The sequence below is a fragment of the Nothoprocta perdicaria genome, unplaced genomic scaffold (assembly GCF_003342845.1).
Source record: "Nothoprocta perdicaria isolate Ctin4 unplaced genomic scaffold, notPer1 scaffold_72, whole genome shotgun sequence".
NCBI lineage: Eukaryota > Metazoa > Chordata > Aves > Tinamiformes > Tinamidae > Nothoprocta > Nothoprocta perdicaria.
In genome coordinates this window covers 3448469-3460776 of record NW_020455999.1, presented here as the reverse complement: position 1 = coordinate 3460776, position 12308 = coordinate 3448469, and the positions used below count along the sequence as shown (strand labels likewise).

General features: G+C 52.2%; 1 protein-coding gene across 3 annotated transcripts; it reads right to left on the bottom strand.

The window, feature by feature from the left end:
- Nucleotides 1-1741: 1741 nt before the first annotated feature.
- TMEM240 (transmembrane protein 240) lies at nucleotides 1742-12308 on the bottom strand. Of its 3 annotated transcripts, none has more exons than XM_026051105.1 (4): nucleotides 12296-12308; nucleotides 11256-11362; nucleotides 6429-6637; nucleotides 1742-4659 (listed from the first exon to the last, which is right to left on the bottom strand). In XM_026051105.1, exons 2-4 carry the CDS (start codon nucleotides 11345-11347, stop codon nucleotides 4511-4513), a joined length of 450 nt encoding a protein of 149 aa, XP_025906890.1. In that variant the 5' UTR covers nucleotides 11348-11362; nucleotides 12296-12308; the 3' UTR covers nucleotides 1742-4510. The 3 variants fall into 3 exon arrangements, with proteins under 3 accessions (XP_025906890.1, XP_025906889.1, XP_025906888.1); XM_026051104.1 differs by lacking the exon at nucleotides 12296-12308 and adding an exon at nucleotides 11615-11671; XM_026051103.1 differs by lacking the exon at nucleotides 12296-12308 and having other exon boundaries at nucleotides 11256-11455.

The window sequence follows — 12308 nt, the reverse complement described above, 5'->3', positions numbered from 1 at the left end:
CTGAAGACCCCCTCAGCCTCAGGCTTGCTTGGCTTATGTATGTGATCCTGTTCCCATTATGGATGTTATAGACAGTGTCCCATTATGTCCCATAATCCAGGGGAAACTCCATAAATAAATCCAGGCTTTCTCCATGAATAGAGCCAGACACGGCTGCTTCCTTCTCCATAACTAGGGCTGGATGTATCTGCTTCCCAGCCTGTTCAAGATACCTCTGCACCTCTTGTCCTCTCCTAAACCCCTGTCCTGAGCTTGTGCCCCAGCAGATCTCTGAGCTCAGCAGCATCATTTGCTTCAAAGGGCTGGAAAAAAAAAAACAGTCAGATGCAGAACATGCAAAAAACTATTTTACTGACAAACCACAAAGGATGGGCTTAGTTCCAGGAACTGAATGGTCACATATTGTACAAACATACTACTGAGAGAAGGGATGACTGAGATACACTCGTTCATTGACCAAGTAAAACCAGTGTGCTTTTCTCAACCCTCCCACTCCCTCACCACACTTCCCATGTCCTGCAGCTGCTCCAGGAATTTCCTTTTGCTCCAGCACAGTCTCTAAGGAACACAAATAGGGGTGACATTCACCTGTGCAAGCATATTTAAAAAAATATATATAGCCATTATTGCTTTTTATTCAGAAGAAAGATTATTCTAGAGTTAGACTCAGAGTATAATTTCTCTATCTTGGTTAATACCAGCGCGTGCTGCACCTCTTCCTGCATAGGAGACACTGAATGAAGGATCAACGCTCCAAGTTTTTCCCTTGTATTTTCATTGTATTATTGAAAATGTTTTCCTGAAACGTGGGCTCCATCCAGCTGCATTAGCCTTGGGAAAGAAAAGAGGGTGCTTAACACCTCGCAGGATCAGATTATTCTCTCCAGGACCTGGGTCACACACCCATCAAAATCCTGGTGCACATATCCAGCAAAAACCTGGCTGGAAGAGAAGCATAAACCCAGTAAGCCCACACTGGAAAAGCAGTGAGCGCCAAGGAGCTGGAGATTTGGTTCTGAACGTGGTGCTGGTGGGACAAGTGATGCCAGGCTGGGAGCAAAGCGGAGGACATGAGTGTCTTTCCATGCTCTTTAGCACATGGCTCTTAGGCAGAGAGGAAGAGAGGGGGCACAGAATGGGTTTAAAATTACATTCCCTGCAGGGATCCCAGGGAGAGGCAGGCTGGGAAGAGGCTGCATGAATTTTAAGAGCTAAATCATGGATTTCACCAGTCTGTGCTTTCCTCCCTGTCTCTCCCCAGCCCCATCCTTTGCAACCAGCACCAGCACTGGCCCATTCCGTGCCTAGGCGGGAAGCCGGGCTCATCAACCACAGCCACAGGAGGAGGCTTCCAGGACCAATCCCAGCTCCGGAGAATCAGCGTATGGAGCTTCAAGCTCCATCTCTGCTCTAAAAATAGCCCTGACTGAGGCTGCACAAAATTCCCCCCACGATGTCGTTCGGCAGGAGCCTCCCCCAAAGCATCTGGCAGAGAGGAGCCGAGTCCCGCGCGTGCTTCCCATGCCTCATCCCTGCTGTTTGCACCCCACATTTTGCTCCTCCGTAGGCCCTCTCCAGCACTTTCCGTGCCTTGACCTGATGGTGCCAAAACCCTGATGCGCAAAATCGCTTTGTCTCTACCAGATGCTTTGGGATTGGGGGGTTCGTTGGGTTTTTCAGAGTTTTGCTGTTGTTTTGCACTGGGGGTTGTTTTTCTGTTTGTTTTGAAGAGTGGATCAGAACAAAGAGAACGGCAAGCAATGTCTCACACGGTGAAACAAGGAGCAATCCCCACACGCAGCACCGGGCAAAGCAAGGAAAGAGGAGAGTGGAACGAGAGGGAGCAATTCTGCTTGCGGCTGCACCTTGCTGGCACCAGGGTCTTGCAATGTTCAGAGCACAGTTGCCTCTTCTACCTCATGTCTCTCTTGTATAGAGGTACATCTGCAGCCATGGCAGGTTTTATTTATTTATTTATTTWTTTTAATAAACAATGGTTTATACTATGGAAATATGCACCATGAAGGTTTTTTTTCTTTTTCTTCCAGTGCCTCAATCCCCCTTTCCTGAAATTCTGGTGTGGAGCAGACTTGATCATTGCGAGGCATCATTTCACCCTTTTGCAACTGTAAGTTTAACATTGCATTAAATACAATTTCACTATGAAATTAAAATTTCATGTTTCAGCTAAGGTCAGCTGCTAGAGCAAGGAGAAGCCAGGCTCTTGGTTCAGTCTGAGCTTAAATCACTGGCTTACTTCTCTCCTGTGAGAGGCATGAAGTGGAAAGACTATTTAAAGTGCATTTTTCCTCCCCGAGCTGATTCCTGGGACTGGATATTTGCCCTTAGCATGATGGAATTTCCTCCCCTGCAAAAAGTTGTCCCATCTTCAACTCAGAGCTGAAGACGTGTCCAGGACCTGCACCTGCTCCATTTTCTTTCCTGTCCACTAAGCAAGTGGCATCGCACAAAGACAAACGCCACAGGTCTTTATCTGGCACAGAACAAGTGACATGACCAAAATGAGTGTCCTAGGGCAACTGAGGATGGGTCCATATGGCCAAGGGCACAGAGCTCCTATAGCGAGGGAGGTCACAAAACCTCGTGCCTTAGAAACAATCCGCTAAAGGAAAAGTCATTCTTTAGATGCCAAAAGGTGGCTGCAGATAACAGCCTTAGGAAGCACTGAATGACAGACATAAAAGCAGACGGACACACGTAGAGACTACGCAATTATTTAGACCCAGACAGAAACACAGGCTGCGAGACAAGAGGCACTATGGAATAGCAAAGAGAGGAATGGCAAAGAACCGGTATTCTTGTCAGCTTTGGGGACTCTTTATAACTGAACAGGTCCTAGGGAAAAACAAGAGGGAAGCTGGAGAAGGGAGGAAAGGGAGCGAGGAGGATGTCACAGTGTCCTTTCTCCTACACAGACATTGCAACCAAACTATGGGAGACTAGTGAGAGAGACAGGGAATTCACAGGAGGAAATAGTCCATGTCTGGTAGCATTCATCATCTGCTCAGTTTGGAGGGTTTTTTCTCAGTTAAATGCAAGCCCACTCAATACAAAAAGAGGCAGAACGGATAAATTTGAGGGCTATCCCCTTGAATCCTTGGGGCTGGATCTCCCTTACGTTTCTCTGCTTAAGATTTTCTCTTCCCCTTAGAACCTGCAGCTCTGCTGCTGCCCACGCCATGCAAGCAGGGCCGCTTGCTGCCTTTCCCCGGCACAGCAGGCCTGCCATGAACATCAGGTACCACCACACGCATTGGCACAGGGGCTTCATCAAACCACCCTCCTTCCAACAGCTCTGGTATGAATTTAAGGACATCTCTGCATGAGGAGGCTGATCTCAAGCCACTGAATGGACATACTGAAACCTGCACTTAAACGGCCACCATGGGAAGCCAAGGCTAAACCCTCTTAGAGCATCCCCATACTTCAATTCAACCCATTCTTGAAGCATTTGACTCTGGAGATGAGTTTAGCTTCAGAGCCACAGATTCTCTGTGTCCCTCAAGCCAAGCCCAGACGCTAAAATGCTCTCTGAGCTCAGAGAGGTAAAACAAGGAGGGAGATGAAGGGGAGGAAGCACAGATGGTTAATGGGACTTTCTCACCGAGCTGCCACTTTTCTGGGGAGGTATTGGCCAGGGCTTCACCATCTAAGAGAGTAAGGAGCAGTTCCTGATATATCAGGAGCAGCTACACTGAAGCTAATGGGTCAAATCCTCCTCTTTAGCATTAACGAAGGAGAGTGGAGCGAGGTACCACAACCATCAAAGTGGCGCAAAACAGGGAGCACCAGCCCGGCTCAACGGGCTGATACCCTGTGGTGCTGAGATGTGTTCAATCACTTAAGGCAGGTTTCAGGGTACAGCAACGCAAAGAAAAATCAGTTATTTATTTCCAGGACTTACTTTCTTCTCCCACTGCAGTTCTCAAAAAATACAGACCAGAGTAAAAGGGATATGAGCGTTCACAGCTAGCTGACAGGAATCCCCATCCAAACCTCTCACTCACCCAGCCATCCTAGCAGGAGGAACCAGAGCAAAGCAAAACCAAACCAAAAGACCAAAGAAATGGGYGACTTCTAGCTCTCAAGTGAGGAACACTGCACATGATCCCACCTCTGCAGCCTTGGTCGCCACTCTGAGAGAGCAGCAGGATGGGCAGGACAGCCATGAATGCCACAAAAAAAGGGTTTGAAAGTATAATTCAAATCTCTCTTCTCTGTTTATGTTTTTGTTGTTCGTTAGTTTGCTTTTTACATATGTACACGAGTCTGACGATAAAATGTGGAACACAGTGCAATGTCTTGGCTGCGTAGTATCCAGGATTGGCTTAGTTGTGCATCATGTTGTGCCACAAGGGCACACGGGATGGAGAAATAAAATTACATCCTCCACTGGCTTCCACAGAGGAGCAAACTCACAGCGGTTCCCGTGGAAGAGGAGCAAAGTCCTTTTTAAAACCTCACTGGAGTCCCTGGCAGGAGGCCGTCCTCAGAGGTGCCGTGGGCTGGGGTGCCCGTTGTGGTAGAGCTTCTGCTTGATGTGAACCATGTTCCCAGTCGCCTCCTCGTACTGCCGGTGGTGACGTTTCCTGAACTCCTTTAGGTTACAAAATTTTGGAATCCAGGACCAGGAGTTGTCTGGAAGGCAGAAAGGAGACAAGCAGTGAGATGCGATGGCAAGGTGAGATCCATGTTCTGCTACCCTGGGAGCCCAATTTCCAGGTTACAAGGCTCCTGTTACAGCCTTGGCAAGGACCTGGGACTCTCAGCACACAGTTAAGCTCAGCCTCGAACTTTTCTTCAGGCCATACACATTTTTCAGTTAAACTTCATGCTTTGCTCATAGCACTATCCACTCCTTCCCCAGGTGTGAAATAACTGCCTCTCTTTTAATTGTCTCTCCCTTCTTTCCATCATCTAATACCCTGGTCAGCCTCACCCAGCATCAGCCACCACTGAACCACACAAGACTTTTGGGGCTCTTTCACCCAGAAATGCACCAAAGCCACCACGAGGATGAGCATCTCCTAGAGGAAAAGCTGGGACAAAGTTGATGGATGGATCGGGATGGAAGCCTGGATGGATCAGGATGGACCAGGATGGAAGCCAACCAGGACACAGTGTCACACAATGTCACTGCTAAGTCATACTCATGCTAAGGGTAGAAAATTGAGTGCAAAGCAACATCGCATCCATTTTCCTGAAAAAAAAAAAAAATGGCCCAGTGCAGTATATTGCATGATTGGTCAACCCCTTATTAAAACTTTTGGACATGTATGCACAGGAAAAAAAGAAGGAATAGAACAAAACAAGAGTTTGGTTTAAATGTGAGTGTCTACAACCACCTTTAATGGCTAAAACCATTCCATGCCACCCCAAGAAGGTTGGTAGGTGGGAAAGGAACTGTCCCCAAGAGAGAGTCCTGACTCCTGACTCCGAGGCTGCTTAGACTGCTGGGAAGACTAATGAGAAATTAATGTCGTCTTGATCTGAGTTTTGAGAAAGAGTTAGTCTGCTTCCCCAATTAGATTTTTTTATAGGTTCACAGATTAATCTCCATCTTGCTCAATCTCTTTTTCCTCTATTTAAATTGGAGCTGTAATTTAGTAGACATCAGCAGCTGGAGCATTCAGAGAGTGATTTCCAAGGACACTGATCATGGGGCAGGATCTCATGGCTTCCACATTTTCAAGAGTTTTTTTTAAAATTTTTCCCCCTCCAAAACAGGAAGCCCAGGGGATACCTGTGCTAAGAGAGCAAAAAGGGGCAGGGAGGGTCTCTACAGCAACCTGTGCTCTTCATTCTCAGCATAGGAGCTCAGGACACAAGACAACCAGGACAACAACTTGCTGCAGCTACTGACTACACACATCTCCCTGAGGCAAAGTCAATGCCGAGGGAAAAGAACAACAAAAAAAAGACACATCTGGAAGAGCAATGGAAATGGGGAAACTTCAGTTCACATGTCCCTGACCCAGCTCGCAGGGTGGCTGTCAGTGTCATCATGTTGTCACTAGTCACCCCAATAACATGAGACTTCCCTGCATGGGCAAGAGCCTGGCTGCAAACCAGAGGCACAGGAAAAATAGCATAGCATAGAATAGCATAGCGTAGAGTAAAATAAAGTAAAATAAAATATAAAGTAAAATAAAATATAAAGTAAAATAAAATAACAGTCGAGCTTATTCTGACCTGAAAATATCCTGTGCACTATTGCAACCATGCAGTCGCCACCTGCCAGTCTCCTTGCATGTGAACATGCCCCTTCTGACACAAACTGCTTTGCACCAACACACTTCCCAAAGCAGAGATCCCAAGGCTGATCTGCTCTGCTGGATATTTCCAGGAAAACCTTCCTGTTTGCATGGAGAAGGTTGGAATAACCCGGGCGGAGAGGCAGCACTTACCATACCGCCGGCTGGTCCGCCAGGCTCGCACGGCGTAGTGCAGGACACCATCCATCCACACCAGGAACCAGCTTATACAAAAGCCCAGCAAAAGTCCCAGCATCAGGTCGATCTCTTGCTTGGTTACATTGTCAGTCACAAAGTAGTTCTCCGAGGAGTCCACCACGGATTGGTCCCCATCGTATGGAATGACGTAATGGACATGATGCCTGTGGCAGGGAACAGAAACAGGGAGGAGTGTCAGTGGGAAGAGCAGAGAACTTTTTCCATGCAGCACCTGCTCCTGTGGCTCGATCAGCACATCCCTCTGGGCTCCACCACATCCCAGGCACAGGAATGCGGCCTTGGCTTCCCTTGCTTCATGTCAGCGACGGGTAGAGAGAAGCAGCAAAGTCCAGAGACACGAATCCATGCTTGGGACATTCTCACCAAAGGCTCTGCGTGCCTGAGTTCATCATGTCTGAAATGGGAGCTAATATGAAGGACAGCATGAGGATGGAGCGGTCGTTTCCAGGCGGTCATTCATCCAGCACCTCTGGGAAAGTTGTACTGGCTCCAAGTCCTCATGGCCAGTGCCAGAACAGAGAGGCGGGGTTGACTTCATCTCTGCAATGAGTTGATGGTCACCAAGCTTGGGGTGGTGCTGAATGGCTGCAGAGACCCTTGAGAAAGGCAGGAGAGAGGCAGGGATGGAGTGGGAGGATGGCAGGGCAGAGGAAATAAGGAAGCTGTGGGAGGGGAGCAGCTGAGATGAGCTGAGCACGTCAGATAGGAGGATCCCGGAGGACATCAGACATGCAGCTCCAGGCAAGACACCCCAGAGCCCCCAGACCTGGTTTGCAGCATCCTTGAGTCCACAGAGGCTCCCTGTACCGGTGTTCACCAGCCCCTGCACCTTCAGTGGATGGATAGAGCAGCACGGATCGGCCACCAGCATCCCAGCACCAATGGGACCGGCTGTCCCGGCATCACCCACAGCCATCAGCACCACCCGGGTGCCCTGGCTGCGTTGGCCCTGGCCCTGCTCCTGTGGAGGAGGGACCACGGTCCCAGGAGGCCTCTGCATATGCATGAGGTGCAGGCTGCTCCTCATGATGATGACGCCTGAGAGGCGTCCAAATATTTACACTAACGAGCTGCCGCTCGGGGGAACCTACCGAAAACAGCCCTAATCTCCGCAGGAGCTTAATGGAGGCCACCTGCACTGAAGGCATCGGATCTCATTACAGCGAGGCCCGTGGGGCTGGAGTCCCAAAGCCGTTCCTGGCTGGAGGAAGATCACGTTTATTTCACAAATGCAATGATTTCGGAGCCCTAAGAAGAGTCTCCTGTAGCCTCCGTGGCACAAGGAGTCATACACTCAAACTGAGAGGTTCGGGATGGGGTGGATGGATAGATGGGCGGCAGAGCAAGTGCCCAGCCAAAGTTTCCCGCTGCAGCCCAGAACTGACACCAGGCATTACGGGAGCAATCCAGAGGCACTGACAAGCTGAAGCAGCGAGTTATTAATAGAGCGCAAAGGGGCAGGGTCCCCACGAGGCATCACGGGAATTGGAAACTAGAACGTGGCCCGGGTGGCTCCGGGCACTGGATGTGGGGAGGAAACACGTGGCTCCCAAGTGGAGTGGGATGCGGATCTCCCTCCACCAGCCCGGTGCTCCCAGCCACGCACAGAAGCTCTCGGGTGGTGCTGGGGGTGTGAAACTGTCAGCGGGTCTGACCTAGAGTTCCCTCAGGAGCAAATGCAGCTGTAGGAGAGGGGATGTAGCTACGTTTTGGGACAGAAGCAGCTCCCAAAGCCCAGCAATTGCCAGCAAAGCCTTTCCCAAAGCAAGGAGAAGGAGGAATCGGCTCATCCCTTCATGGAAAGGCAGCTCCAGCTCAGGTGATCAAGCGGAGATGTTGGATATAGGGGGCCCTGAGCCCCCGTGTTCCTGGCCCTGCCAGTGCTGCTGGTCAGGGGACAGCCCCTCATGCCAAGGCCGGCCGGGCTCCCAGGAGCAGCCGGAGCAGAGCCCTGGCCCATTTCCCCGAGGGACTTCACCACAGAGCTGCCCAAAGCGCTAATGTCCCTTCCAGTGACCTTGCTGCACAGTGGCTGCTGCAGCTCGAGCTCGGCACAGGAGCCCTTCAAGAAGCACTGGGATTAAACACGCTGAACCCGTCACTGCCTTTACCTTCCCCCGGCCCTGGTGGCTCTGCGGATGCCCGGGCCTGCCTGACTTCCCTTGGCCGGTGTCACTGTGTCCCAGCTCCTGCCATGGCTCCGTCACCGTGGTGGTTTTTGCGGGGGAGGCTCCTCGCCCCGCTCCGCTGGTCCTGCAATCCTGCCTGACCTTGCAGCATCCCCCCAGACCTGTCCAGATCTCCCAAAATCACCCAGCTCATCCGCCAGCCACCACCAGCAAAGCCTCTCTGCGAACAGGACCGGTGGCACCAGCGCGCGCATAAAATACACAGGGCACCTTTGGCCCACGCTGGCCACGGGAGCCTGTCCCACCTGCTCCCTCCCGGATCCTGGCCAAGGCTCCCGCCGGGCATGGACCCCGTAGAGCAGATGTAGCCCATTCCAGCCTCCCAAGCAACGAGACGGACCAGATCTGCTCAAGGTCGCCCAGAAGGTCAGTGATGAAAACAAGGAAAGAAGCTAAAGTGGCTCCATCGGGCTCCGGCTCTGCAGGTGTCACCCACTCCACTCAGCACCCGGTAGCTTTTTCCTCTGTGTGACACCAGCTCCCGCCTGGGGTTGCTGCCAACCAGCTGCACCGGAACGGATCCTTCCCACCAAGACTGGATCGAAGACACTCAGGTTTGGAATTTGCCACGCTTCTGCAGCCCTCCGCAGCCAGGTCCTCTCCTTGGGATGGAAATATCACAAGGAGGTGGGATGAGCAGCTCCCTGACACTCACCAGCGTTGGATGGTGGTCAGTGGATTCTTGAGCTCAGCCCCGGCAGCACCAAGCACCGCTGGAACTGGGACCATTTTCCTTTCCAAGAAGAGTAAGCCCAGTGATCACTGATGCACCATAGGGAAAACACCACCCACCTTCGTGACACTAACACACCCAGAGCCACCAAAATGCCATCAGAGCCCCGGACAGGGGCAGGGACAACAGCTCCCTTCAGTTATTGGAGAATCCACTCAATCCTTCATCCATCCCTGCCCACAGCATGCTCCAGGACACCAATTTTTCACAGCACAAACCAAAATTGCTCATAGCACCTGGAGCCTTTTGTCAGCTGGCAAAAAGGTCACTTCGCTTTTGTAAGCGGAGAAATCAGAGCACCAGGTGCTCAGGCAACAGGTCACAGCCCAAAGGGAACATGTGTGGATCACAGACCATCCTTCTGCAGGACAACACCATGTCTCATGGGCTGCATCTCCTGCAGCAGGACAGAGATGTCAGGATGCAACAGCCCTGCAAGACCAGAGCCCTGTCCTGGTGACCAGGCTGCTCTACCAGCTGGCACTGCTGTTGCTGCTACCAACCTAAGGAATTGGTGAGCTCCACCACTTCCTTCCTCCCAGATCCACTTTTGGAAGCTGTTTCAGGCACTTTCTAAGAAATGATCGAGTCTGAGGAGAGAGCCCTGGTGGATTCATCTGACCTGCAGCATCCTGGACGTGCTGGTTGGAGGAGAGCGGGGACCCTGCCATCCTGCCAGGCTTGGACAACAGGAGCACCTATTGGACCTGGCCCTGCTCAGGCCCTGTTAAGTGCCTTTCCAGCAGCACTCAGCCCTTCTTATCACCACAGAACATACCTGTAAAAGGCTATCTACATATACACATATACACACATACATATATATATATATGAGTGTATATATGAGTGTATACACAGAGAGAGTGGAAAGCTCTCAAACTAATGAAAAACATCAAGCAGTCTCCAAAAATTACCTAAGGCGTTGCCAGTCTCTGCTACAAAGTCAAAGATGCTGTGAAACGCATTGCTTGTCCACACTCATCCCAATAGGCCGAGGTGCCCCAGGAAGCAGATGTTGAAGATCCTGATGGATCACTCTCTGTTTGGCAGCATTTGGCCCTGGGGGTTCAGGGTTTTCCATGGGAAGCAGAGTGGGACAGTAGGAAGATGGATAATGGTTATCCTTGGGGAAAGAGGCAGAGAGTGGCAGGAGAAAGTGCTTCCCCTTCGTTAAGTTTTTCACAGCCCACCTTGGCCTTGGCACAGCTGGGATTGTTTCTCAGTGGGGAACAAGGCTCAGGAATAAGGCTTCTGCTGACAACAAGCCTAGGGAGAAGAGAGAAATCCCCTTTCCCGGAGCTGAGCCTTCAGCTCAGAGAGCAGCCAGAGCCATGAACTTGTACCCAGCAAACTCAGCCCATAACCCCCACCATGATGCCCCCTGCTTGCTGAATGCTCCACAACCAGATACCAAAAGTGCCATGTCTGGCACCACTCTTGGAGAAGACTTGTGAAGAATAAAAGCTGCTCAGAGCTCACAAAACCTGAATGCGGCCCTGTCCTCCAGAACAACATTTCTGGACCAGAGGGAAGAGCCCGTTCTCATTAAGCTACATGACCACTAACCACAACACCCACAAACACACACGGACTGGTGATCCCAGAGACAAAACCACAAGTGTAGGAATGAAAGTTTCCCTCCTTGCAAGGGCTCACAGGGACACCAGGAAAAATGGACTTCAGGCCCACAACAAACTCCTCTCCCAGAAAAACAACCCCTATTGATGCACAGGCTGCCGAGGCAGGTGCGACACAGCCAGAATGCTGAAGCCAGGGCCAGTCCCCATCGAGATGCATGGGGAGGGCACGGGGAATAGGCGAACGCGGGGGGTCACTCACCTCCCACAGTTGCAGTGACAAACTCGGTCCTCCCCTCGCAGATGCGGTAAGATGTAATTGTGAAACCGGTCCAGCAGCGCATTCATGTCCATCAAGCAAGCGATTGCCTGTAAGAGTCCCGAACAGAGGCATCGGGTCAGCGCCGGGGGATGGAATAAAACATTGGCTCGAGTTGGGTTGCCAGCGACCGGAGCGATCATTAAAGAAAAACAATCTTTGGTGCTCGGGGATGCGCACACGGCCCCGCACACACAGGTGCCAGGCTATGGGAGAGCAGCRGGGGGGAGGCAAGCAGGGATAATAAGCAAAAATATGTATTTATATAAATAAATAAAGAAAAAAAACAAAAGATCTCTTACCATAACGACAGAGGCGCCCAGGATCATGAAGATCATGGTGTTTGCATTCATGGACGTCCGGGGGGACTCACGGCGGCCGGCTCCGCAGCTCGCGCTACTGCGCAGCGCTCAGCGCGGCCGCATCGCTGCGGTGCCGGGGGGGCCGCGGGGCGCCCCCCGCGTGCACACACACCCGGGGGGGGGGGGGGGGGAGTCGAGCTCCCTCGCCTCGCCCGCTTATTATTATTATTATTATTATTTTTAATAAAACGTGACACGTTAAAAAATAGGAATAATAATAGCAGCCCCCCCGCCCCGGGCTGGCCGCCCCACCGGGTGCGCCGCGTCCCCGGGAGCCGCGCACGCCGCCCCGAGCGGAGCCCTTCATGCAGCAACGGGAACGATCCGCGATGCCGGCCGAGCGGGGGAGGGCGGCGGAGGGAGGCTGCGAATCACCTAGTGCGGGGCAGCCTCGTTGCATCCTCTGGCCCGACCCTCCCCCGAAAAAAAAACCCGCTGCCCCCGCCGCCCGCCGCCCCGATCGGTGCGGGAACGGAGTGGAGTCCGCGGGCGGCCCCGAGCAGCCCCCGCGCCCGGCCCGGCGCCGCAGGGCCCCGCTCGGCGCGCGGAGGGAGGCGCGATGCAGCGGCGAGAGGCGCCGGGCAGCGCCGGCCCCCCCGCCCGCCCCGGGCTGTTACCTACGCAGGGAGGCGCC